This window comes from Aquarana catesbeiana, linkage group LG01 (genome assembly GCF_042186555.1).
Source record: "Aquarana catesbeiana isolate 2022-GZ linkage group LG01, ASM4218655v1, whole genome shotgun sequence".
In the NCBI taxonomy this organism is placed as follows: Eukaryota; Metazoa; Chordata; class Amphibia; order Anura; family Ranidae; genus Aquarana; species Aquarana catesbeiana.
In genome coordinates, this window is record NC_133324.1 from 147,635,583 (window position 1) to 147,660,950 (window position 25,368).

The 25,368-nt window shown below is 43.2% G+C and overlaps 1 protein-coding gene across 3 annotated transcripts in view; it reads left to right on the forward strand.

Moving 5' to 3' along the window:
- The window catches only part of ATG10 (autophagy related 10), a 310,382-nt gene that overhangs the window by 216,619 nt on the left and 68,395 nt on the right, over positions 1-25,368 (forward strand). For all 3 annotated transcript variants that reach the window (XM_073624449.1, XM_073624450.1, XM_073624448.1), the window contains exon 5: positions 17,090-17,187. In XM_073624449.1, the coding sequence (XP_073480550.1) occupies positions 17,090-17,187 (98 nt within the window). The remainder of the gene's footprint in view (positions 1-17,089; positions 17,188-25,368) is intronic.

Below are 25,368 nucleotides of genomic sequence, written 5' to 3' on the forward strand. Positions count from 1 at the left end.
TCCAGGCTGATATGTCTGCTAGTAAGTTGGTAATGCGTGAGAAGACAGATGGAGAGAGCTGGGGGGTGGAGAGATAGATTTGGGTGTCATCAGCGTAGAGATGATATTTAAAGCCGTGGGAGGCAATCAACTGACCCAAGGAGGTGGTGTAGATTGAGAAAAGGAGAGGTCCAAGAACAGAACCTTGGGGGACCCCAACGGAGAAAGGAAGAGGAGAGGAGGAAGTAGATTTGTAAGTGACACTGAAGGAGCGGTGGGAGAGGTAGGATGAGAACCAGCGAAGAGTACAGTCATGGAGAACAAAGGAGTGGAGTTTTTTGAGGAGGAGGGGGTGGTTCACTGTGTCAAAGGCAGCAGAGAGATCCAGGAGAAGTAGTACAGAATAGTGTCCACTGGTTTTAGCCATTAGTAGGTCATTTGAGAGTTTAAGGAGAGCAGTTTCCGTGGAGTGTTGAGGGCGAAAACCGGACTGAAGGGGATCAAGAAGTTTATTCATGGTCAGATGGTCGCTTAGTCGGTTGTAGACCAGTCTTTCAAGAAGTTTGGAGGAGAAGGAGAGTAAGGAGATGGGACGTAAGTTGTTGGGATTGGTGGGGTCCAGTGAGAGCTTTTAAAGTATGGGGGTGACTAGCGCATGTTTTAGAGAGTTTGGGAAGATGCCACAAGAGAGGGAGAGGTTGAAAATGTGAGTTAGAGAGTGTAGAATCGAGTCAGAGGGTGAGCGTAGCATTTGCGAGGGATCAGGATCCAGGGGGCAGGTGGTTAGATGAGTGTTAGATAAAAGTTTAGCAACCTCAGTAATAGTAGCAGGGATGAATGAGGGAAGTAATGATTGTATCTGTGGACATGGGGTGTTGCATGGGGGAGGTTTTTGCGCATTGGCGATCTCTTCATGAATTGTATCAATCTTAGTTTTGAAGTGATTGGCAATCTCCTGGGCAGTGAGTGAGTTGGTGGGTGGAGGCAGTGGAGGACAAAGCAGAGTGTTGAAGGTAGAGAAGAGTTGACGTGGACTGGATGAGAAGGTGTTAATGAGTGTGATAAAGTAGGTCTGTTTGGCAGTGTGAAGGCAAGAATAGTATTTTAGGAGGGCAGATTTATATTGTGTGAAGTCTTCTTGGGTCTTAGTCTTATGCCACAGGCGCTCAAGAGCGCGGCTACGTTTTCTGAGACTTCTGGTGTCATCTGTTTGCCAGGGTTGTAGCAGTCGGGGGCCTAATTCTGCGTGTAGTGAGGGGGGCAAGCTTGTCTAGGGAGGAAGACAGTGAGCTGTTGTAGATGAAAGTAGCTAGGTTGGGGCAGGACAGAGGTGAGATTTTGTCATAGAGGTGATCAGTAGCAGAGTAGTGAAGAGAAGGGTTGAGGTGGCAAAGGTTTCTACGTGTAACTGTTAGGCGGTTGGAGGGAGAAGAGGTGGAAGACAGGGAGAGAGCAAAACTAATAAGGTGGTGATCAGAGAGTGGGAGTGGATTGTTGGAAAGGTTGCACGGAGTGCATAGATAGGAGAAGACAAGGTCAAGGGTGTTGCTGTTGGAGTGGGTAGGAGCCTGTATCTATTGCTTCAGGTCAAGCGATGAGGTTAGACTGAGAAGTTTAGAAGTAATAGTAGTGTTAGTGTTAACAGGGATGTTGAAGTCCCCGAGAATAATTGTGGGGATTTCAGAAGAGAGAAAGTAGGGTAGACAGGCAGAGAAGTCATCAAGGAAGGCTGATACTGGTCCAGGGGGCCGGTAGATGACAGCAATTCTTAGAGAAATGGGAGAGAATGGACAAATGCAATGTGCCTCAAAAGAGGAGAGTGTCAGAGAGGGAGGTGGGTGAAGTACCTGATAGGTGCTGCATGGGGCTAGAAGGATTCCCACTCCACCTCCCTTCCGTCCACTTGGTCTGGGGGAGTGAGTCCAGAGAAGGCCCCCATGGGAGAGGGAAGGAGGAGAAATAGTATCTGATTCATGAAGCCAGGTTTCAGTAATGGCAAGTAGGTTAAAGGAATTTGTGATAAAGAGGTCGTGAAGGGCGGTGAGTTTGTTGCAGACAGAACGTGCATTCCACAGGGCACAGGAAAAGGGGGCTGGTTTTAGAAAGAGAAATAGAGACCAAGTTCTGTGGGTTGCGGCTCCTGCCAGAGGGTGTAGGGGGATGGGAGCGTTGGGCAAAGACAGATGATGGTGGCCCAGGGTTTAGGGATATGTCACCAGAGATTAGGAGAAGCAGGAGGGTGAGGGAGGTAATGTGGGAATGTGATTTATGTGAAGGGGCATGTCTCAGAGTACTGGAGTACTGTTTCTAATACACTTCAGGCAGTGTATTAATATATATGTAGAGTTTCGTATACATATATATACTCTGCATCTAGTGTAGCCTATATCTACAGTGCATTCTGTGGTGTACTGTTACTAATACACTTCAGGTGGTGTATTAATATATATATATATATATATATATATACAATCTCATGTATATATATATATTGTACAGGACACCGGGAATGTGTCCTAGATGGCAGGTACATTCCCCCAATATTTGAGTTGTGGTCCCTTTAAAGGGGACAGTTGCAGAGTCTTCAAACCCTGATCACTAGGACTTTGGTAATGAAGGGGTTAAAGTGGTGTTCCGGCCAAAATTATACTTTTTAAATAAAAATACCCCTATAATACACAAGCTTAATGTATTCTAGTAAAGTTAGTCTGTAAACTAAGGTCTGTTTTGTTAGTTCATAACAGTAGTTTGTTATTTTATAAACTTACAGCAGGGTGTGGCCATCTTAAGTGTGGGCATTTGAAGCCAGACTGTATTTCTTCCTGGATCTCATCCTTGCAGATCTCGCACATGCTCAGTGCAGCACAAGCAGTGTAATAGGTTTCAGGTCAGGTTTCCATAGCAACGGCAGTGTCAGAGGAAGTTGCTGGCCCTTCCTCTGACGGCATTGCAAACAGGAAATGATGCGATGGGCCGCGGCAAGGGAGGAGGAAGTGAAAAATGAATACAGCAGATGTACAGTAGGTGCTGAGAAAAAAAATTTAAAAATATCCAATTCGTTTACAGTGCACAGTTTAGTGAGGGATGCTGAAGAGTTGTAAAAGTGGGTGGAACTCCACTTTAGGTCCCAGGGGAGGGAGGCTTGAAAGGCAGCAGAGGGAAATGTGCACCTGTGTCAAGGAAGTGAGAGAGAGAGAGAGTCTCACAAGCTGTGCAGCCAGTGTGAGCACTTTGACCTACGGAGACACAGGCTGCTGACCCCCTCTGGCTGACCCGTGCTCTGGAGAAGTCTAACCCCTGTATGGGACCAAAGAAAAACTAGCGGTGAGCCTGCTTAAATTACCAATACAGGCAGTCCCTGAGTTACGAACACCCAAGTTACGAACACCCGAGTTACGAACGACTCCTACTTACGAACGGCCTCAAATGCCGGCCACTTGTGCTCCACGCTGGTCCTGGATACTTCCGGACACATGCCATACTGCAGTACTACATGTACTGCATGGCCAGAAGAGCCCCAGATAACATAACAAGCACCGGAACATCCCACATCCATGCACAGGCGGACGTTACACTTACAAATGTAGTGTTCCGACCGGAAGTTACATTTACATATGCAGTGTTGCGACTTACGAACAAACCTATAGTCCCTATTGTGTTCGTAACTCGGGGACTTCCTGTACCAGAATTTTGGAGTGTTATTTACTATGGCTGAAGTAAGCTGTCCTTTTGTTTAGTTTTGAATGAAAAATATGAACTGTTTGCTTTCAATAAACTGGCTGGCGGTTATTACAGAGCTACCCCAGGTTACATTTGGTAGAAAATGCGGGCAGCGTATAACCACAAAAGCCATTTGAAAGCATTTAAAAGGCCAGTACCACATTTACATGTCCTGGGTTAGGACGGTACAAGCTCTGAAAACCTCACAAGGCGACATAGAGGAGGTGATAAAAGCCCTAGCTCAAAGCACGCTAGCCCAGCAGCAGGCCGCCACAGAAGTCAACAATCGCCATGAGGAGGCAATGGCCCAGCAACAGGAAACCACTCGCTTGCTGGTCGCCCAGTTCACAGTCCAGCAAGCAACTACTCAAGCACAGGTAGCTGCTTTACAGGAAGCAATGCAGGGTCTTGCACAAGGGCAAGAACAAACCGTGGGTGCCGCTAGCAACCAGGCAGCCATAAGGGCCAGTCACTACCTGCAAAAGTTAACGCCTAGTAATGATGTAGAGGCATTCATGGCTACTTTTGAGAGAACAGCAGAAAGAGAATGGTGGCCCCCAGACCAGTGGGCTGGTATTGTTGCTCCTTTTCTCACTGGGGATCCCCAGAAGGCATATTTTGATTTGCCAGCTGCTGATGCCAAGGATTACCAATGGCTGAAGGCTGAAATCCTGGAGAGAGGATAGCTAAGGTGAGGCCTCTAGTCAAGGAGCACATGCAAAAAGCGCAGGAGGCGCAAAGAAGTGTGTACAACTGGCCAAACTTAGTTCCAGGTTGGGAATCGGGTCTCTGTACTTATACCTACGGTAGAAAGTAAGTTCCTGGCTAGGTTTCAGTACCCAGTACTGGTCACTCCTGACTTCTCAAGAGAATTTGATGTTCAAACAGTTGCCTCCAGTGAAGGCTTGGGAGCTGTTCTGTCCCAAGAGGTCAATGGGGAGGAACACCCCATAGTTTTCCTGAGTAGAAAATTGACAGCCACCAAGAGAAATTATGCTGTGGTGGCCATTAAATGAGCCCTGGACTCACTGCGCTATTTTCTCCTCCGTAGGAAGTTTCGCCTGGTGTCAGACCATGCCCCATTGACCTAGATGAGACAGAATAACCACACAAATTCTAAAGTTACCAGGTGGTTTGGCCATTGCAAGAGTTCAAGTTTGTAGTTGAACACAGACCAGGAAAGCAACACCAGAACGCGGATGGCCTCTCTAGCGTACACTGTAGGGTGTCCCACATTGCCTCGGACACCTCTGCATCGAGGCGGGGGGGATATGTACAGGACACCGGGAATGTGTCCTGGATGGCAGGTACATTCCCCCAATATTTGAGTCGTGGTCCCTTTAAGGGGGGCAGTTGCAGAGTCTTCAAACCCTGATCACTAGGACTTTGGCACTGAAGGGATTAAGTCCCAGGGGAGAGAGGCTTGAAAGGCAGCAGAGGGAAATGTTTACCTGTGTCAAGGAAGTGCGAGAGTGAAAGAGTCTCACAAGCTGTGCAGCCAGTGTGAGCTTTTTGACCTACAGAGACATAGGCTGCTGACCCCCTCTGGCTGACCTGCCTGGCACCCTTGCTCTGGAGAAGCCTAACCCCTGTATGGGACCAAAGAAAATTTAGAGGTGAGCCTGCTTAAATTACCAATACCAGGATTTTGGACTGTTATTTACTATGGAGTAAGCTGTTGATTTGCTTTTGAGGTTACTATATATATATATATATATATATATATATATATATATATATATATATATATATATATATATATATATATATATATATTGGAGACGGAAAGTATTCAGACCCCCTTAAATTTTTCACTCTTTGTTATATTGCAGCAATTTGCTAAAATCATTTAAATTCATTAATGTACACAGTGCACCACATATTGACAGAAAAACACAGAATTGTTGACATTTTTGCAGATTTATTAAAAAAGAAAAACTGAAATATCACATGGTCCTAAGTAAGCAGACCCTTTGCTGTGACACTCATATATTTAACTTTCTTCTGATCATCCTTGAGATGGTTCTACACCTTCATTTGAGTCCAGCTGTGTTTGATTATACTGATTGGACTTGATTAGGAAAGCCACACACCTGTCTATATAAGACCTCATAGTGCACATCAGAGCAAATGAGAATCATGAGGTCAAAGGAACTGCCTGAAGAGCTCAGAGACAGAATTGTGGCAAGGCCAGATCAAAAAAAATTCTGCTGCACTTAAGGTTCCTAAGAGCACAGTGGCCTCCATAATCCTTAAATGGAAGACGTTTGGGACGACCAGAACCCTTCCTAGAACTGGCCGTTCGCCAAACTGAGCTATCGGGCGAGAAGAGCCTTGGTAAGAGAGGTAAAGAAGAACCCAAAGATCACTGTGGCTGAGCTCCAAAGATGCAATCGGGAGATGGGAGAAAGTTGTAGAAAGTCAATCATCACTGCAGCCCTCCACCAGTTGGGGCTTTATGGCAGAGTTGCCTGACGGTAGCCTCTCCTCAGTGCAAGACACATGAAAGCCCGCATGGAGTTTGCTAACAAAACACCTGAAGTACTCCAAGATGGTGAGAAATAAGATTCTTTGGTCTGATGAGACCAAGATAGAACTTTTTGGCCTTAATTCTAAGCGGTATGTGTGGAGAAAACCAGGTACTGCTTATCACCTGTCCAATACAGTCACAGCAGTGAAGCATGGTGGTGGCAGCATCATTCTGTGGGGGTGTTTTTCAGCTGCAGGGACAGGACGACTGGTTGCAATCGAGGGAAAGATGAATGCGGCCAAGTACAGGGATATCCTGGACGAAAACCTTCTCCAGAGTGCTCGGGACCTCAGACTGGGCCGAAGGTTTACCTTCCAACAAAGACCCTAAGCACACAGCTAAAATAACGAAGGAGTGGCTTCACAACAACTCCATGACTGTTTTTGAATGGCCCAGCCAGAGCCCTGACTTAAACCCAATTGAGCATCTCTGGAGAGACCTAAAAATGGCTGTCCACCAACGTTTACCATCCAAACTGACAGAACTGGAGAGGATCTGCAAGGAGGAATGGCAGAGGATCCCCAAATCCAGGTGTGAAAAACTTGTTGCATCCAGTGTAGCCTATATCTACAGTGCATTCTGTAGTGTACAGTTTCTAATACACTTCAGGTGGTGTATTAATAAATATATATATATATATATATATATATATATATATATATATATATATATATATATATATATACTCTGCATCCAGTGTAGCATATATCTACAGTGCATTCTGTTGTGTACTGTTTCTGATATACTTCAAGCGGTGCACACAGTATCTAATACAGTGTGTACAGTGTCTACTACACTTCTGGTGGTGTACACAGTATAAAATACAGTGCAGCCGTAGTACAGTTGCTAATACAATGCAGGCAGTGTACACAGTATCTAATACAGTGTGTACAGTGTCTACTACACTTCTGGTGGTGTACACAGTACACAATACAGTGCAGCCGTAGCACAGTTGCTAATACAGTGCAGGCGGCGTACACATTATCTAATACAGTGTGTACAGTTTCTACTACACTTCTGGTGGTGTACACAGTATCTAATACGGTGTAGTTTGGTATTGCAAAACAAAATATACATCATGTCCGGAAGGCCACCAAGGAGAGGCAGACACTCACAGGCCACTAAAAGAGGGCAAGCAGCCTATGCGTCTACAGTCAACAGTGCTAGTCGTGGACATGGTGCACCCTCTGCAGGTGGCCGTGGGGCACGCCTTCCTTTTTTTTTTCGCTGCTGGTCGTGTTATTGAGAACATGCCGAAGAGTTGGTGGAGTGGATAACAAAGCCGTCCTCATCCTCCTTATTCTCTGTCACCCAGGCTGAGAGTAGTTTGCCTTCCAACACAACTGCCAAAGCGGCCTATTCCACCGGGTCCTTGTCCACAGTCACTCCTTCCATAGCCCCACCATCATGCACGGAGGAGTCCCCAGAATTATTTAACCACAGTGTCTGGTACATGCTGTTGGAGGATGCGCAGCGATTTGAAGTAACGTGAGCCTAGATAGGGGGGTGCCCAAGAAGGACAAGAAACTGTCAGCCATGTTCCCCCAGCTGCAGCATCCTCCAAGTTTGCTCCAGTGACAAGGAGGGAGGGGATGATGAGGTCACTGACTGTACTTGGGTGCCTGAGAGGAGGAGGAGGCACAACTCAGAGGCAGGATGTCCTCTAGGGGGCAGCTTAAGGGCAGCCACCCTATTACATCACACCGCAGAGCTCCACAGATGCAGGGTGCTGCTGACTCTCCACTGACTTTTAAAAGTTCCTTGGTGTGGACCTTTTTCGACACGTGTGCAGCAACCTATGTCTGAAGCGGATCAAGCGTGGCCAGAACAGCAGCCGCTTGGGCACCACATGCTTGACCAGACATATGATGACCTGCCATGCAGTCCGTTGGCAACAGCACTTGAAAGACCCACATCAAAGAAAAAGGCAGATTTCTCCTTGCTCCTCATCTGGGATTTGAAACCCCACTATACCTCCAGTCCTCTCAAAAAACTGCACTGAGAGGAATGAAGGTATAGCAATAGGTGTCCCAAGTACTTGCAGCCAACCTGCTAGCAGTACACCACCATCTGATTTTAGCAGCCAAATTTCCCTACCCCAGTTGCTGAACCGTAAAAAGAAATTCGGTCCTAGCCATCCACATGCTCAGCGTCTAAATGCTAGCTTGGCCAAATTGCTAGCACTGCAACTGCTGCCTTTTCAGCTGGTAGACTCTGCCCCCTTTCGTGAATATGTGGCATGTGCTGTACCTCAGTGGCAGGTTCCAAAACACCATGTCTTTTCAAGGAAGCCCATTCCGGCTCTCTACCGGCATGTGGAAGGCAATGATTTGGCCTCGTTGGACAGGACGGTCAGCAGTAAGGTGCATATTATCGTTGACTCATGGTCCAGCAGGCATGGGCAGGGACGATACCTTTCCTTCGTGGCGCACAGGGGTAACTCTGCTGGCAGCTGGGAAGGATGCAAGACAGGGTTCAGTATTGTTGGAGCTTGTTCCACCACCACGCCTCCAAAATGCTAGTTGTGATTCTGCCATTGCTCTCTCCTCCAACCCCTCCTCTTCTTCTTCCTCTATGGCCTCTTTTGCAGACTTGTCCTCTGAACCAGTTGTGCTCTGTAAGCGTTCAAGGGGCTACGCAAGCAGTCAGGCAAAAAGATGCCATGCGATGCTTGAGTTGGTCTGCTTATGGGACAGGAGCCACAGCTCTGCAGGGGCAGGCTCAGAGGTGGTTGACACCACGGAAGCTTCAGCCAGGAATGGTTGTATGGGACAATGGCACCAACCTTCTCTCCGCCCTCCGACAGGGACACTTGACCCATGTTTCATGTTTGGCACACGTCTTGAATTTGGTGGTGCAGCGATTCTTGAGCAGGTACCCAGGCTTACAGGATCTCCTGAGGCTTGCCAGAAACATCTGTGGTCATTTCCACTGGTCATACAATGCCAGTGTTCAGCTGGCTGAATTTCAAAGGGAATGCAACCTGCCTACCAACTGCCTCATTTGTGACATGCCCACCAGGTAGAACTCAATGTTGGCAATGCTGCAGCGGCTGCACATGCAGCTGGGCCATCAATGAGTACCTGTGAGAGTATGGCACCAGGACAGGGTCAGGGGATCTTGGCTTATTTTAGCCACGCCAGTGGCTACTGATCAAGGATGCTTGCACTGTCCTGTCACCATTTGAGGAGGCCGCAAGGATGGTGAGCAGCAACAATGCATGCATCAGTGACACTGTCCCGACCACAGACTTCGTGGAATAAAGGACAGGGCACTTGAGGCAGAACAGCGAGAGGAAGAGGAGGACTTCCTTACCTCTCATGGCCCCCTTTATCCAGATAGCATTCCTGCGGGCCCGCCAAACACATAGGAAGAAGAGGAGGAGGATTGTGTCAGCATGGACATGGAGGATAACACTTAGCAGCAGTCCTCAAGGGATGGTTTTCAGTCCCCAGAAACCCAAGGAGTTGTACGCGACTGAGAGGAGGTTGTTGCAGATCATGTGATCCTTAGTGCCTCCCTGATTCTGCAAAGCCTGCGAAAGGACCCTAGGATTCGTGGTATCAAGGAGAGGGATCATTACTGGCTGGCAACCCTTCTTGATCCACGTTACAAGGGTAAGGTTGCAGAACTTGTCCTGCCTTCGCAGAGGGAGCAGAGGATGAAACATCTTCAGGTGGCCTTGAAGAAAGGTTTGTGCAATGCATTTCCAGACCCTGGGAGGTTACAATTTCCTGGTGCTGGACAACGTGTTGCTGAGGCTTCATTCAGTCAGAGGAAGAAGAACGTGGCCAGCTGACCGATGCCTTTAAACAATTTTTTTTAAACAAGTTTTCAGCGCCAAGGTCTGATCGGTTCAAGCAACCATTGCCAGCGTCTGCATTACATGGTGCAGGAAGATCTAGGGGCAAGAGCAGACTTGGAGACCTTTCCAACAGAGCATCCACTGGATTACTGGGTCTTGAGAATGGACCACTGGCCAGAACTTGCTCAATATGCAATTGAGCTACTGGCCTGTCCTGCATTCAGCGTTCTTTCTGAACGCACATTCAGTGCTGCTGGAGGGTTTGTAACGGATCATAGCGTGCGCCACAGACTCCGTTGATAGGCTCACATTCATAAAAATGAATCAGTCTTGGATCAGCAGCTATCAAGCACCTGATGCTAATGTAACTGATTGAAATTTTTATGGATGTGGGATCCCTTGCCTATGCTGAATATCCTATTCCTCCTCAATTTTCATGATGCTAGCTTCCAACAATATTTTTGGTTTAGGGCACCACCACTACCACCCAAGGCCCAATTTTCTGCTCCTGTTTAACAGGGGCATGTAATTACAATTTTTGATGTAATATTTCAATGCAGGGCCTGTTCCTGCACCCAACAAGAGTATCTGTGAGGGGTTACAGTGTTGTGGCACCACCACCACCCATGGCCCAATTTTTCTGCCCCTGTTTAACAGGGGCATGTAATTACAATTTTTATATAATATTTCAACGCAGGGCCCGTTCCTTCGCCCAACAAGAATATTTGTGAGGGGTTACAGTGTTGTAACACCACCACAACCACCCAAGGCCCAATTTTTCTGCCCCTGTTTAACAGGGGCATGTAATTACAATTTGTGATATAGTATTTTATAGCAGGGCCTGTTCCTGCGCCCACCAAGAGTAACTGTGAGGGCTTACAGTGTTGTGGCACCACCACCACCAAAGGCCCAATTTTTCTGCCCCTGTTTAACAGGGGCATGGAGTTACAATTTTTGATATAGTATTTCACAGCAGGGCCCGTTCCTGCACTCACCAAGAGTAACTGTGAGGGCTTACAGTGTTTTGGTACCACCAACTCTTAAGGCCCAATTTTCTGAAGAGTATATAGGGCAGGCCATATAGTATATATACTGCTGTTCAGAGTATATAGTGCCTGGGGGCCTGGAGGACCCCCACGCCCTTTTTCTTCCATTTGGGTGTGGGGTTCCACTTAATATCCATACCAGACCCAAAGGCCCTTGTAATTGACTGGGGGGGGGGGACACATGCCATTTTTTTTTTCCAATGATTTTCATCGATATTGCCGGGACCCAACAATATATTACAGCGTGTAGTTTTAAATGACATTTTTTCCTTTAGAAATGTCATTTTGCTGTGGTATAGTTCTAAACACGGGAAAAATTTGCTACTTTACAAGCATACTAAGGACACCCCCAGGCACGATATTTAAAGGAATAATTCATTTTTATTGTTTCACTTTAAGCATTATTAAAATCATTGCTCCCGAAAAAACGGCCGTTTTAAAAACTTTTTTTTGCATTAATACATGTCCCCTGGGGCAGTACCCGGGTCCAGAAAAAACTCTTTTTAAGGCAATAACTTGCATATAAAATAAAGTAGTAGTGCAGCGCAAAACAAAAATTCAAAACATTGGTGAACAACAAGTCCCAAATAAATTTCAATAATTTTCAATGAAGTGATAAAAAATGTGATAAAAAGAATTGATGGACAACAGGTCTCAGAAAGCCTTCACCAGTGATGAAACATCGACATTAGGTGACAGTCCCTCCACCTCCGGTCCAATTATCTACTCTCACCTCAGGGCATAGACTCCTGAGCTAACAGGTAGTCATGCAAGCAGATCCCAATAAACTAAATGGGTTGAAGCGGATCACACACTCATTTCCAGACTCCTCAGAAATAGATACGGACGCCCAACAGTCACAACTATGCTGTTTAAGTTAGAGCTTGGACCATTAAGAACACCTGACAGCAGTTTGTCAGAACCCCTCTTAACACCAACCGCAACATCAGTAACAATGTAAAACTGGAGCCCTCAGGATCTGGTGAAGCTTAATATCGTGCATATAATCCTTTAAAATTAGCACTTTTGATTTTTCACGTTCATGTCCCATAGACTTTAACGGTGTTCGTATGTTCTGCTGCGAACCGGGGGGTGTTTGGCTCATCCCTATACTCACTGTGGAATAAATAAAACTGTTGCTGTACCCTTTGGAATGTTCATTTGTATTTTGAGTAAATAAACTTTGTAATAAGAATGAATCTGTAAACACCTGAATAGCTTATTTGTATGACAAACAGCATAATACCTTTTTATTTCCACGATAAATTATTTGTCATATTTAGCGAACGCTTCTCTTTTCTCCATTTTCTTGGTTTAAATTAAAAAAAAGTAGTTTTACTATAAATAAATAGTATACATTTTATTCTAAAATTTGTTTTGTTTAAGTGACCCTAAAATTATGTTTCTGTTTCAAAGCGTGGTAAAGTTTTTTGCAAATAAAAAAAAATGTTTTTTTTCACTATTGTGCATTTTCTCACTTTTTTCATTGTCGCATAAGAAACTAATAACAAACAAGACAAAACAAAACAATGAAAACAAAACAAAAAAAGATAATGATTACAAAAAAGCAAAAACATTATAACTAAAGGAAAATTATGGGTTAAATAGGAATTTAAAAAAATGTTTAAATACAATTTTTTTAGTGATGTCTTTGTATGTACTATTATTGTGTATTTACACCTTTGATTAACATATGAATGAAATAAAAATACAAAGTAACAATAATCATTGCATTTATTCAATGACACTTGCAGACAACCTGCAAGTGCCATTTTATATTTTGACAGCTGCTCCTGCTGTGTAATACCAAACAATTACCTGCTGTCAATTTTAAGGGCTGCAGGAGGTGGGGAGGGGGACCTGCATTGGGGCGAGGGCAGGAAAGGAGCTATGTGGTGTGAGGTGTGTACTAAAAAAAATTGTTTACGTTTTTTTTAGGATGCCCAATTACATTTTATTTTTAATCAACTAAGGTGCAAAACAAGTGTGCAAAGTTTTGCAGTTTAGTTTTCTTAAAAGCAGCCACACCATGATTATAAAAGGCTATCTGCTGCCTGCATGCTGCAGAGAAGGACCTTTGCTCTCTGTAGGAAAGCAGTGGTCTCTCTACAGAGGGCTGACTTGTGTCCTACTAAGTCAGATCTAAAGCTCTGAAATTAACAAAGCACATGTTTCCTTAAATTGGAAAGTTCTAGCTCTGAAGGTTCCCCTTTCCACCACACAAAGGACAAGGGTCCTTCTCTGAAGCATGCTGGCAGAAGACAGTCTTTTCTATTAAGCTATGGCTGCTTTCTAAAGAAAACAAACTGTAAGACTTTGAACACCTTTTGATCTGATGCACTTGGGATATCACCTGGAATATATTTAGCTGTTTTCTTGTTAGGACTACTCTCCCGTGCTGGCTTTGACAGCTATCAATGGCTATCAATAAGACTCCACTGATTTCTATGATGAATTGAGACTTCCACAGAGACTACTGCATGTCAGTGTAGGTCCACAAATCAGCACACCATAAATTTGTGATTTTGGTCCACTAACTTGCTATTTACTATAGAAATAAATGAAGACCCACAGAAAGCTGCTGATAGCACAGGGGAGCAGATGTATAGAGATTTGCACCAATGCAAGGACATCCGTTGATAGTAAATGACTTTAGGTGCAGGAACAACTTCAATGATAGCCTTTTCTATTTAGGATTCATTATTCACTGTGTATGCGAAGTTCTCCTTCAAGACTACAATAGTTGTATACATCAGGATTGTTGTCCTTTTGGTGTGTAGAGTTCATGCTTGGCGTGTTCCTTCTCAGTCTCCCCTTAGTTCGGATGGCCATGATGGCCTTGAGATTTTGACTAAAGTATGAATCAGTTCAGCCTTGAAGAAGCAGATGTACCAATGTTACTGCGAAACATGCTGGCTTTGACTGCTTGTATATAGTGTACCTACTGTACATACTTTACTGTTTTTATAGGGAAGATATTTGGTCCCTTGTTTATATATATGTATGTCTTTGTAAACTTTTTTCAATAATAAATTATATATTTTCAATTTTGTGTTATATTCTACTTGTCTGGAGATGACCGTTCAACCCCCTATATCGATTACCTACTTTCCTTACACATCCTCTAATACCTGATACTGGTGGGAGGAAGGGGGGGCTGGCTAGGTGACTGTAAGTGTGTATGGGGGTTCACTTTGACTTGCATGGCACTTGTGCTCTAGATGGTCATTATTCTTTAGTCTATTACATTCTATTTGATGTGGAGGATGAGGGCAGGAGTGGGTTATAAATATATCTTTTTATTTTATTTTTAACCTTGGGTACTTTTAACTCCACATGGCGTTTGTTACAGCACATGATGGGGTCAATGTACTTAGAAATTAAAGTTGTCCTAAAACCTGAAGTTTTTTTTACTTTCATGCATTCTATGTGGAGCTCCCCCCTTAGCTTCCCCCTTACTTACCTGAGCTTGATCCAGCAATGTGCACGAGAAGCTCTCCAGGGTCTCTGATAAACAGTGAGAGCCATTGGCTCCCGCTGATGTCAATCGCTGCCAGTGAGGAGAGAGTGGGGAGGCAGGGCTGAGACGCGCTTTGTTGAAGCAGCTCGGAGAAGAGGAGGATTCAGTATGCTCTGTGCAAAACCATTCCACAGAGCAAGTGACATATTTGTTATTTAAAAAGAAAAAAATGAGAACCTTTACAATCACTTTAACCACTTGCCGACTGGCTCGCGCCGATATGCATCGGCAGAAGGGCACGTCTGCCGCGATCTCCGTGAGTGTGATCGCAGGTCCTGCGGACTTGGTGTTGGCAGGGATACCCTCAATCGTCTCACGGAGAGGAAGAATGGGGAAATGCTGATGTAAACAAGCATTTCCCTGTTCTGCCTAGTGACAAGACACTGATCACTGCTCCCTGTGATTGGGAGCAGTGATCAGTGTTGTGTCACACATAGCCCCCCCCCCACAGTTAGAATCACTCCCTAGGACACACTTAACACCTACAGCGCCCCCTAGTGGTTAACCCCTTCACTGCCAGTCACATTTACACAGTAATCAATGCATTTTTAATCACACTGATCGCTGTATAAATGTGATTGGTCCCAAAATAGCGCCAACCGTGTCCGATCTGTACGCCATAATGTCGCAGTCACAATAAAAATTGCTGATCGCCGCCATTACTAGTAAAAAAAAAAATTAATAAAAATGCCATAAAACTATCCCCTATTTCGTAGACGCTATAACTTTTGCGCAAACCAATCAATAAACGCTTATTGCGGTTTTTTTTACCATAAATATGTAGAAGAATGCGTATCGGCCTAAACTGAGGGAAAAAAAATTGTTTTTTGGGGATATTTATTATAGCAAAATTAAAAAATAATGAGTTTTTTTCAAAATTGTCGCTATTTTTTGTTTATATCGCAAAAAAATAAAAACCGCAGAGGTGATCAAATACCACCAAAAGAAAGCTCTATTTGTGGGGAAAAAAGGACGGCAATTTTGTTTGGGAGCCACATTGCACGACCGCGCAATTGTCAGTTAAAGTGACGCAGTGCCGATTTGCAAAAAGTTCTCTGGTCTTTGGCCAGCCAAATGGTCCGGGGCTGAAGTGGTTAAAACTGCATGGATTTCTGCATTAAAAAAAATTTAAAAAAAACTTGCAATATTGAGCGAGTTAAATATTTTTGTTTTGTGATATTTAGCGCTTAAATTTAGTGTTATTTTTTATCTTTTATTGCATTTTTTGTCTTAGGCTAACACTACCAGAATGAGATTCTTCTGCAAATGAAGGCACACAAAAATATTGTGAAACTATGAAAACATTCTTAGTGTGCCTTCATGCGCAGATTGATCTCCCTCTAGTGCAACGTTGCAAAATGTGTTTTAGATTGACATTAAAGTGGTTCTAAAGCCTTAAGGTTTTTCACCTTAATGCATTCTATGCATTAGGTGAAAAACCTTCTGTGCTGCAGAAGCCCCCCTCCCCAGACCCCCCCCCCCCTTTTCTTACCTGAACCTGATCCAGCAATGTGCACGAGTGCAGCGGCTCCAACCGCTGTCTCTCTCATTCGACAGATTGATAGCAGCAGGGCTTATTGGCTCCCGCTGCTGTCAATCAAATCCTGTGACACGGACACGTGTCCATAGACACAGACTCGAGAGCGAGCACGCACGGGTGCCCCCAGGGAAGCTTTCTCTAGGGGCACCCGATGAAGAGGAGGGGCCTGGAGCGCTGGCGGGGGACCCCAGAAGAAGAGGATGGGGCTGCTTCGTGCAAAACCATTGCACAGAGCAGGTAAGTATAGCCATGTTTATTACTTTTATTTTTTTTTTAAATTGAAGGTTTACAACCGCTTTAAAGATTTCTTTCAAAATGTTTGTATTATTTACCACACATATTTGCCAAATTTGCTGAATTAATTGCATATATTTACTGAATTTGCGGTATTTACTGCACATATTTACAGATTTTTGCAAAATTGACACCAAATTTGATATTTTACTCTGACAGTTTGACTCTTTTAATGACTCTTTTATAATCACAAAAAAACAATAAAAGCAATATATATATATATATATATATATATATATATATATATATATATATATATATATATATATATATATATGCGATAACCTTTAGTGAACTGACCTGTACATGTCTAATAGGAGTGCTGGGGATGCTGTATTAAAAAAAAAAGAGGTTTGGAGTTGTCATATAATATATCGACATAGGAGCACCAAAGTACCACAAAGGAGAGGCCATGTTTTTAATCCTTTTAGAAAGGACTGTTTTCTGATATGAGTATGGTGTTATGGTTTGGATATAAGTAGCTGAAAACTTTAAAATGCGGGCATGTTCAGCCAATAGTAGTACTTGGCTGCATCATAAATTCTGGTAAAGTTTTTGCAGAAAGTGTAAGAACCCTATAAAAATAGAATACTGTATGTTATTTTCATGATGTCAGCTTATCACAGTGTCTTCCTCTCTTGTTCAATCCATGTAGATGGAAGACCTCTGACACTTGAAGAAATATGGAACAGAGTTCATGGTTGCTATAAGCCTCGACTTCTGCATGGACCTTGGGAAACAATCACACAGCAGGTAGAGTGTCCTGTCCTCCTCATATTATGAAGTGTTGTTAGTATTAACATTGTGGTTTTGGAAACAGACATGGTGCACACAGATCAGTTTGTGTAGGCAAGCCAGATTTCGGGGGCTACATCATGAAAGAGATGTACTAGGTGAAACATTTCTGCTTAAAAAATAAGAGCAACAGACAAGGATGCAACATACTAAAAGTCCATCAGGGGTGTATTACCATATTTCCAATCTAGTAATCAGCAAAATTGACCTATTTTGCTTAGCAAAATTTCAGCAAAATCTACTAATTGTTCTTTGCCACATGCATTGGAGTTGATGGGAAAGGCGAAATTACACTGGTTTAAAGTGGTTTTGGTTGTCTTGAAAGGCTTTAATGGCCCTTTACTGTTTTTTTCAATGTGTTTTAAATTATTTTTGCTTTTTGGGGGATTATTTTGAGGTTTTATGAGTTTTGATTTATTTAGCAATAGAAAAAAATAGCAACTTATAACATTTAAAGAGACACCGCACAAACGTCTGTCTACTGATTTTTTTTTTAACATAACTGTAAAAAAAATATAAAAAGAAAGAAAAACCCCAAATAATGTACTGCCTACATTTTTTGTATTGTCTAAAACTAAAAACAAAATGCACTAAATAAGTTTTTTCTTTTACTCATTTTCTGTTTTGTTTTCTTTTTTCATTATGGCATGCATGATCATGATTACTGATCATGATCACACATGATGTTATAAATAATAATATAACAATCAATACTCTCAAAATCCAGGACTTTTGGTACGCTTTTAGAAAACATGCATAAAAACTCCCGATCTAATGGAAATGTATTGCGAAGCGCAGGGAACCCACACAAAAACCATGGGTATACTGCGCACAGGTAAACCACAGTTGATCAAAGTGAAAGGTAGTGTCCGTAGTATCCTCTCTTCAGCTTCTTAGAATTTATTAAATGGGCTTGGTTTTCATTTCACTGTCAAAAGTGAAAGTGAAAAAATACTATTTTGCTTGTCAAAAAAGTAAAGCAAATGTGAGTCTAAAAAATTGTACAATGTGCAAGCAATCCAAATATAAAAGGCGTCCAATTACTGAAAAAAAACAATATTTCAACCAATAATAGGATAATCCAATTAGTATATAATAAAACAATAATAAATATATTATGTGCCAAACAAATAAAACCCCTTCACATATGAGAGAAAAATTTATAAAAAAAAAGTGTTAAAGTCCAAATAAAAAATATCAGGAGACTCGATGATGTCAACTGAAGAAATGGATAGGTCGGAGCTGAACGCAGTGAGGTCACCACATACCCAGAAGTGTCCCTATGTTGTCCTGGATGATAATTTTTTTGTACAGCGCTACGACTTATTAATATATGTGAGTGATTTTTACTTGCTTTCTAACAAAGCATTCAGTGGGTTTTACATTATGAGGAGTGCTTGACTTTCTTTCTTCACATGAATGTGATGACCGGATGGTGGTTGAGAAGGAGTGAGGAGTACCCAGTTCATAAGCTTTGTGTTTTCATCCTTTTGGCCATTTGTCTGATAACCAGAGGAGATATTTTGCAGTGAGGGGCAGTGGTTGATCCATGTGTTATATGACTTCAAATATTTTCGTTAAGCCTTTTGGTGTGAAGCACCTTGGCGGAGGTCCATTTGGAATGCACACAAGAAATTTTAGTTTATTTTTTGGTCTTAAGCATAGTTTTTTATTTATTTATTCTCACGTGTGAAGGTTTTTTCTTTTTCTGTTTGGCACATAATATATTTATTTATTTATGAATGTGTTATTTTATACTGATTGTATTATCTTATTATTGGTTGAAATATTGAATTTATAAGTAGTTGACATCTTTCATATTTGGATTGTTTGCACATTGTACAATTATTTAGACTTACATTTGCATCGTTTTATGATTAGTGCAGCACTTTTTGTACCTTATTTTGTGCTATATTAAAATATCTCATAGTGTGCGAGCTGCTTTTCATTGCACATAATTGTTTTCTTTTTTCCACAACAGCGGATTCACATATTTTTGCAATTTTGGTTTTCATTCCAGCTCTTTCTTAAATAAGTTAATCATTAAATTCTGACTCAGAATTGAATGAATAGGTCAGAGAGGGTTAAAATTGTATTTTTTAATTTTCTTTACATCTGTGCCTCATTATTGATATTTTCCTTCACTTCCTGTCCTTTAGACTCAACAAGAAGTGGGAGAATATATTTCTAATTTGGGGGGGAATCCCCTTTTAGAGAGTAGTCAGGGGAACAAGTGTCACCACTGGAAGATATCCCTTCTGCTTCTATACCGGTGGCAACTCAAAATTTTTAAGTTACCCCTCACTTTTATTGCTGGGCTGCCGATCATTTCTCTGCTGAGATCATGCTGCCAACACAGAGCTCCAGCTCTCAAAGACAGCTTTTGGTCTAAATCAGTGGTCTCCAGACTGCGGCCCGGGGACCAGATGCAACCCTTTGTTTTCCCTATACATCCCTTGGGACACTATGCTGCCATCTGACACCAATAATGGGGCACTATTCCTCACTATGATACCAACGATGGGGCACTATTCCTCCCTATGATACCAACGATGGGGCACTATTCCTCCCCGTAGTACTAAATGTGGCAAGGTTTACTCCCACTGATGCCAGGAAAACTTCCACTCCTGCTGGCCAGTCTGACCCTTCTAAAGTCTGAAGGTCAATAAACCGGCCCTTCGTTTAGAAAGTCTGGAGACCCCTGGTCTAAACTAAAGATTGGTAGCTATCCAGAATAGCTCACGGTCATGTGACCACTATGACAGCCAATCACAGTGGTCACACGGTCGCTGTTCCTTACCGCCCCCTGGGCATTCAGAAGTATTACAGGTTACTTTCTCCATGCTTGTCTTTGACCAGGCAGCTAACATTTGCAGTAGGTCGCTTCTCTATTGCTCTAATAAGCTGACTACATTTGTAAGATTAAAATAGTGAGGTGTCCTCGTGTCTCTGTCACACTTGTTGAAGAATTTGAAACATTTTTGGATCTGTGTTTGTACTGTTCTGTCACATGTCTGTCAGCATAATGTTATAGCTGGGGTACGGACACAAAACCTTTTTCACTATGTCAATTCCGAGGTTTGCATATTCACATCAAAGACAAGGGAGAAAAGTAGTAATTGGTTATATTTTGTGATTTTTTTTTTTTTTTTTTACAGATCCTCATTTTAAAACATTATTTTGCATTTCCATTAGACCAGTCTTCTTCTTTAAAAGAAGACCTCCTTTAAAAGCATTTACCTGTACAGTTTACTGAATCTGATTTTAAATGAATTCGCAACAATGTCTCTCACGGTAGCACTAATTTCACTAATGCCCGCATTGATGGTACTTCAGATGAACAATACACTTAGCAGGAGTGATTGAAACGCTCTCTCTAACATCAGCCTCCTCTTCTCATTCATCCGGCTGCACGCTACCATCCAGCTTTCCCTTTATCTGCATCTGTTTTAAATTGCACAAAATCAATTACAAGCACACAGCTGCTTAGCAAAACTTTGAAATGTCTCTGCGAGTCTCCTTGGGTATTCCTTGATAGCTTGTAGCAACATCAATTTTCTGCACCTGGAAAGATGTACACAGGCTGTGTTGAAATCAGAACAGACAAGAAAATGTAATTGTATTTATTGTTGCTTCTGAATGGATATCAGTGGAAAGCATGGCTCCTGTTTTTTAAAGATGACACTGCGAAAGGGTAACAAGTTAATAAAGAGCCTGGTGCTATCAGGAGAGCGATGCTTAAACTGTGCATTGTTTGCAAACACAAGCTCCGAACATACACAGGATTACCGAGAAGCAGGGAAAAAAAGACATAGCAAACTGCACATCTAGATAACAGAATATGGATATACAAGCACATTTTGCATATAAGTAGATAGTTGCCTTGGGATTGGTTATACAGCAAAGTAGCAATAAGGGTTTTACAATCATTTGGAATGATTTATAGATTTATTTAAAGGACAAGTGTACTTTTAAATCAAATTTTGCTATTTACTAAATCCCTTCAACCGCCCAACAAACCTTAGTTTCAGAGCCGCTGTCTCCGCCACTGTTCTGCTGAATATCTCTTGTCTCCTGACCTAAATCAGTGGTCTCCAAACCGTGGTCCCAGTGGCACCACTAGGGCTGGTGTCACCTTGTGCGGTAAACATGGAGTGACAGCAGGACAGGCAATAGGGGCACTGAGCATGCTGGGCCATTGGCACAACTTCCCCCCCCCAGCCTGCCACAGTGCTACTTGATGGTGTCACCCCCTCTGGCGGGTGTCACCCGGGTGCGATCCGCATCCCCATAGTGACGCCACTGCGTTACCCTTTGCTTGCCTTTATCTGGCCCTTTGGGTACTATTCTTCCAACTGATATAAGGCACTTTTCCTCCCATTAATATGAGACACTATTCCTCCTACTGACACCACCAATAAGGCACCATTCCTTCCACTGACACCAGCAGTGGGGAATTATTCCTCCCACTGACACCAAGAATGGGGTACTATTTCTTCTACAGACACCAGCAAAGGCACATCATTTCTCCCACTGATATAAACAATGGGGCACTATTCCTCCCACAAACACCAACGAGGGGGGCACTATTCCTCTCACTGACACCAATCATGGGGCACTATCCCTCTCACTGACACCAACAATAGGGAAGTATTCCTCCAATTAATACCAGTGATGGATTACTATTCCTACTAACCACAAACGCTATGTGATTATTTTTTTTTTAACTCCCACTGGTCACCAAGGCTCAGACATTGTTTACTTCCACTGATGCCAGGGCATTTTTTACTCTCACTGGCCCTCCCAAAGTCTGAGAAACAGTAAACTGGCACTTTGTTTAGAAAGTTTGGCGACCCCTGAAGTTAAAGCAGACCTTAACTCATTACATGAACCTGTTCTCTTTGGTTCCTCTGTCCCTATCACAGAACTGTAAAATGTTTATTATCCTTAGTAACATATAGCTCAATTTCCTGCTTTTTCACCTAGATGAATATTACGTACGAAACTCCGCTTTCGCCTGGGATTGCAACATCACACATTTCCAGGAGAGCGCAAGCATGCTGCAAGATTAAACACATGCACAGACACAGGTTTTCTGGACCTGATAGAGACCAGCAGCATGTATGTGCATGCAGCAGGGATTATTTTGCATGTGCACAAATGCTGCAAATGTCTCAGATACCAGAAATCAGCAGCATCTGTGCACATGAGTGATAATCCCTGAAGCATGCACAGACATGCAGTAGGTCTCTGTTAAGTTCTGACTACCTGCCAGAGATCTGCACACACACTGGATTTTTTAATATGCCAGTGTGGAACAGCAGCAGGGGAGGGTGATAATGCGGGGTGAAGTTCCAATAAGAAGGCAGGCCCAGAAGTATTTCCCAGGTCTCCGATGGACAAATGGAGTAGTGGAGAACTGAGAAGAAGGCCCATATTTATATGAATGGGGAGAAGGGGGGTGCCTATTGAACTTTTTAAAGAATGTTGTCAGCTTGCTATGTGGTCTCCTTCAGTTGGCCTTTGGGCTGCCTATCAGATCACATGTAAAGAACCACATAGGCAGCCCAATGGCCAACTCAATGATTGAGTTCAGCCGGGAAAGGAAGAAAGGTAACAGTGCTCTCTGCAGGGACAACTCAACCCATATACTAGGTCCACTCACAGGTGCTGAGGCTCGATTGTGTCCCAACACACATGCAACAGTAGTAAGAAGAGGCGGCAGAACTGTAATCCTTGAAGTGTCATTTATTAGTACATCAGAGTGACAATAAATTTGACGCGTTTCGGCAATAGCCTACGACTAAAGCTATTGCCAAAACGCATCAGTTTTATTGTTTTATTGTCACTCTGATGTACAAATAAATGACACTTCAAGGATTACAGTTCTGCCGGCTCTTCTTACTACTGTTGCATTGAGTTCAGCAGGCTTACATGATTTTAAGGAAGCAGCTTAGTATTGTCAGCCTAATCCAGGTAGTGCTGAAAAATAGCTTTACATACATTTTAAAGAAAATCTGTCACTTTGTCCATTTAGGTCTCATTCACACAGGACGTATCAGTGCATACGCTGTCTGAGGGCTATGTTTATCCACAGGTGTTCTGTGCATCCCCATGCAGTCAGTCCTATTAATGTCAATTGGGATGCAACGGCTGCTCTGACACGGTACAAGGACAGAGACAGCACTATAATTCTGGCCGTGGTTTCAAACTTTTCCCATTCAAGCCTGTAAGAAATGTTTTGGTTGCAGTTGGGAATTTAGTGAAACTCGTGTAGCAGGTTACAGATAAACTGAGATTGAAGCTTCACGTCATTCACCATAGTGTGCTTACATTTACCTTCCCCAATGATCACCCCTTGCCTATTCTGCCACCAGAGTCCCATCAAGCCACAAAACAAATTCCTTTGTGGCAGTGCATTGAGCATTTATGTGGCCACTCATTGTGGAAAGTAGGAGAAGCATATTAATAAACATTCTTTATGTTTGTTAATTTGTTTGCATTATAAAATTGCGCTAGTTTGCCATTTTAGAAAAACTGCTGGTCTCAATAGTTGTAGAGGGTCCCAGTGGGGCCTAATACTGGTGCTACTGATAGTCAGTGACGGCTGTAGTCCAGAGCTAATCCCAGCAGCTGAATGTATCAGACAGGGCTGCTGATAGAAATCACGGGGCCCCATACAGCCTACTTGACAGGGCCCCCCTCCTCAAATTATATTTTTGCTAGAATGCAATGGCCGCAATGCTATGCTATGCATTGCAGCCCAGCAGAAATTATACCCCCATCGAACAAGACCCATTCAAGTGAATAGCATCATGAAGGCAATATCTGCACCCCCACATTCAGCGACCGGTACCGATTACTCAATGTGTTCATTCCCAGTGGTGTGTTCATTTGGGATGCGGTGAGTCCCCCCTCCGCTCACCATCCTGAAATAACCCGCCTGTGTGCCCTCAGCAGCTGCCGGTGGGAGAGGTAAGGATGGAAAACTGTAGCACTGTGGTGGAAAGTAGTAAACAGGGGTCCCAGACAGCAGGGGTAAGGGGGCACAGATACTAGAACCGATCTCCCAGCAGTGCAGCCCAAGAAAGAATAGAAGAAGCCAGCAGCAATGAGGCAGTACTCTGGCCTTCCTGCTTGGCAGGTACCTGGGCTCCCCTTTTGACCTGATGAGACCTGGGCCCAGTACAGGAGGGCTGCCTGTACTGCTTTATCAGCGGCCCTGGTATCAGATGTCACAAACCTGATTCTATCTAATATTAAAGCTCAAAATGTTTCATTAAAATATATTTTGCAATAGCCACAAATAATTTTAAATCCACTTTATGTTCACCAAATGCCTTTGCAAACAAGTTATTTCCTTCTAAAAGCATTGAAGACATCATTTCTGAAAAGGAAGCAATCAGAACTACAATTTAAAATAAATAAAATCAAAAAGTAGTCTTTCAAACTTCAGCAGCGCTAAAGGTTTTGCATAAAAGCTTGATAGTCTGTAAATCCAGTTGAAACCGAAAACTCAAACACAGTCTTTTGCATATAACGGTTCAAAGGTAATTCATCAGCTGTTGTTAAACGTTCAACCATCGATACATCTAATGCTTAGGCTCCCTCTAGGGATTGCACTCACCAGAAAGAAGATCAATCAAAGCCTCGTAGTATATATGAAATCCACAGTGAACGATCAGCAGATATGGAGACTCCTACTCACGTCCTCTGATTGACCAGGATCCGATCAGCTGAGAACTTTCCATAATACCAAGGATGAGAGCAAATGGATAATCCGCTTTCAACCTGTACTATGTTCATTCAGCTTTGGCTGAACATAGTAAACATAGTACAGGTTGAAAGTGGATTATCTGTTAGCTCTTATCCTTGGTATTATGGAAAGTTCTCAGCTGATCGGATCCTGGCAGGCTGCAGGAAAAGAGGGGGGGGGGATGAGAGAGCGCCCCCCCCCTCCTAAACCGTACCAGGGGTGACCCCGCCCCCCTCTTACGCACGGGGACTTCCCTATGGCTTTCCCCGTGTGGTGTCAGAGGGGGGCGGGGTCACCCATTACATAGACGGTTGACCCTGCCCCCTCTGACGCCCCGCCCTCAGTTATATAAGTACTGTCACAGAACAGAAGCGTCACACAGC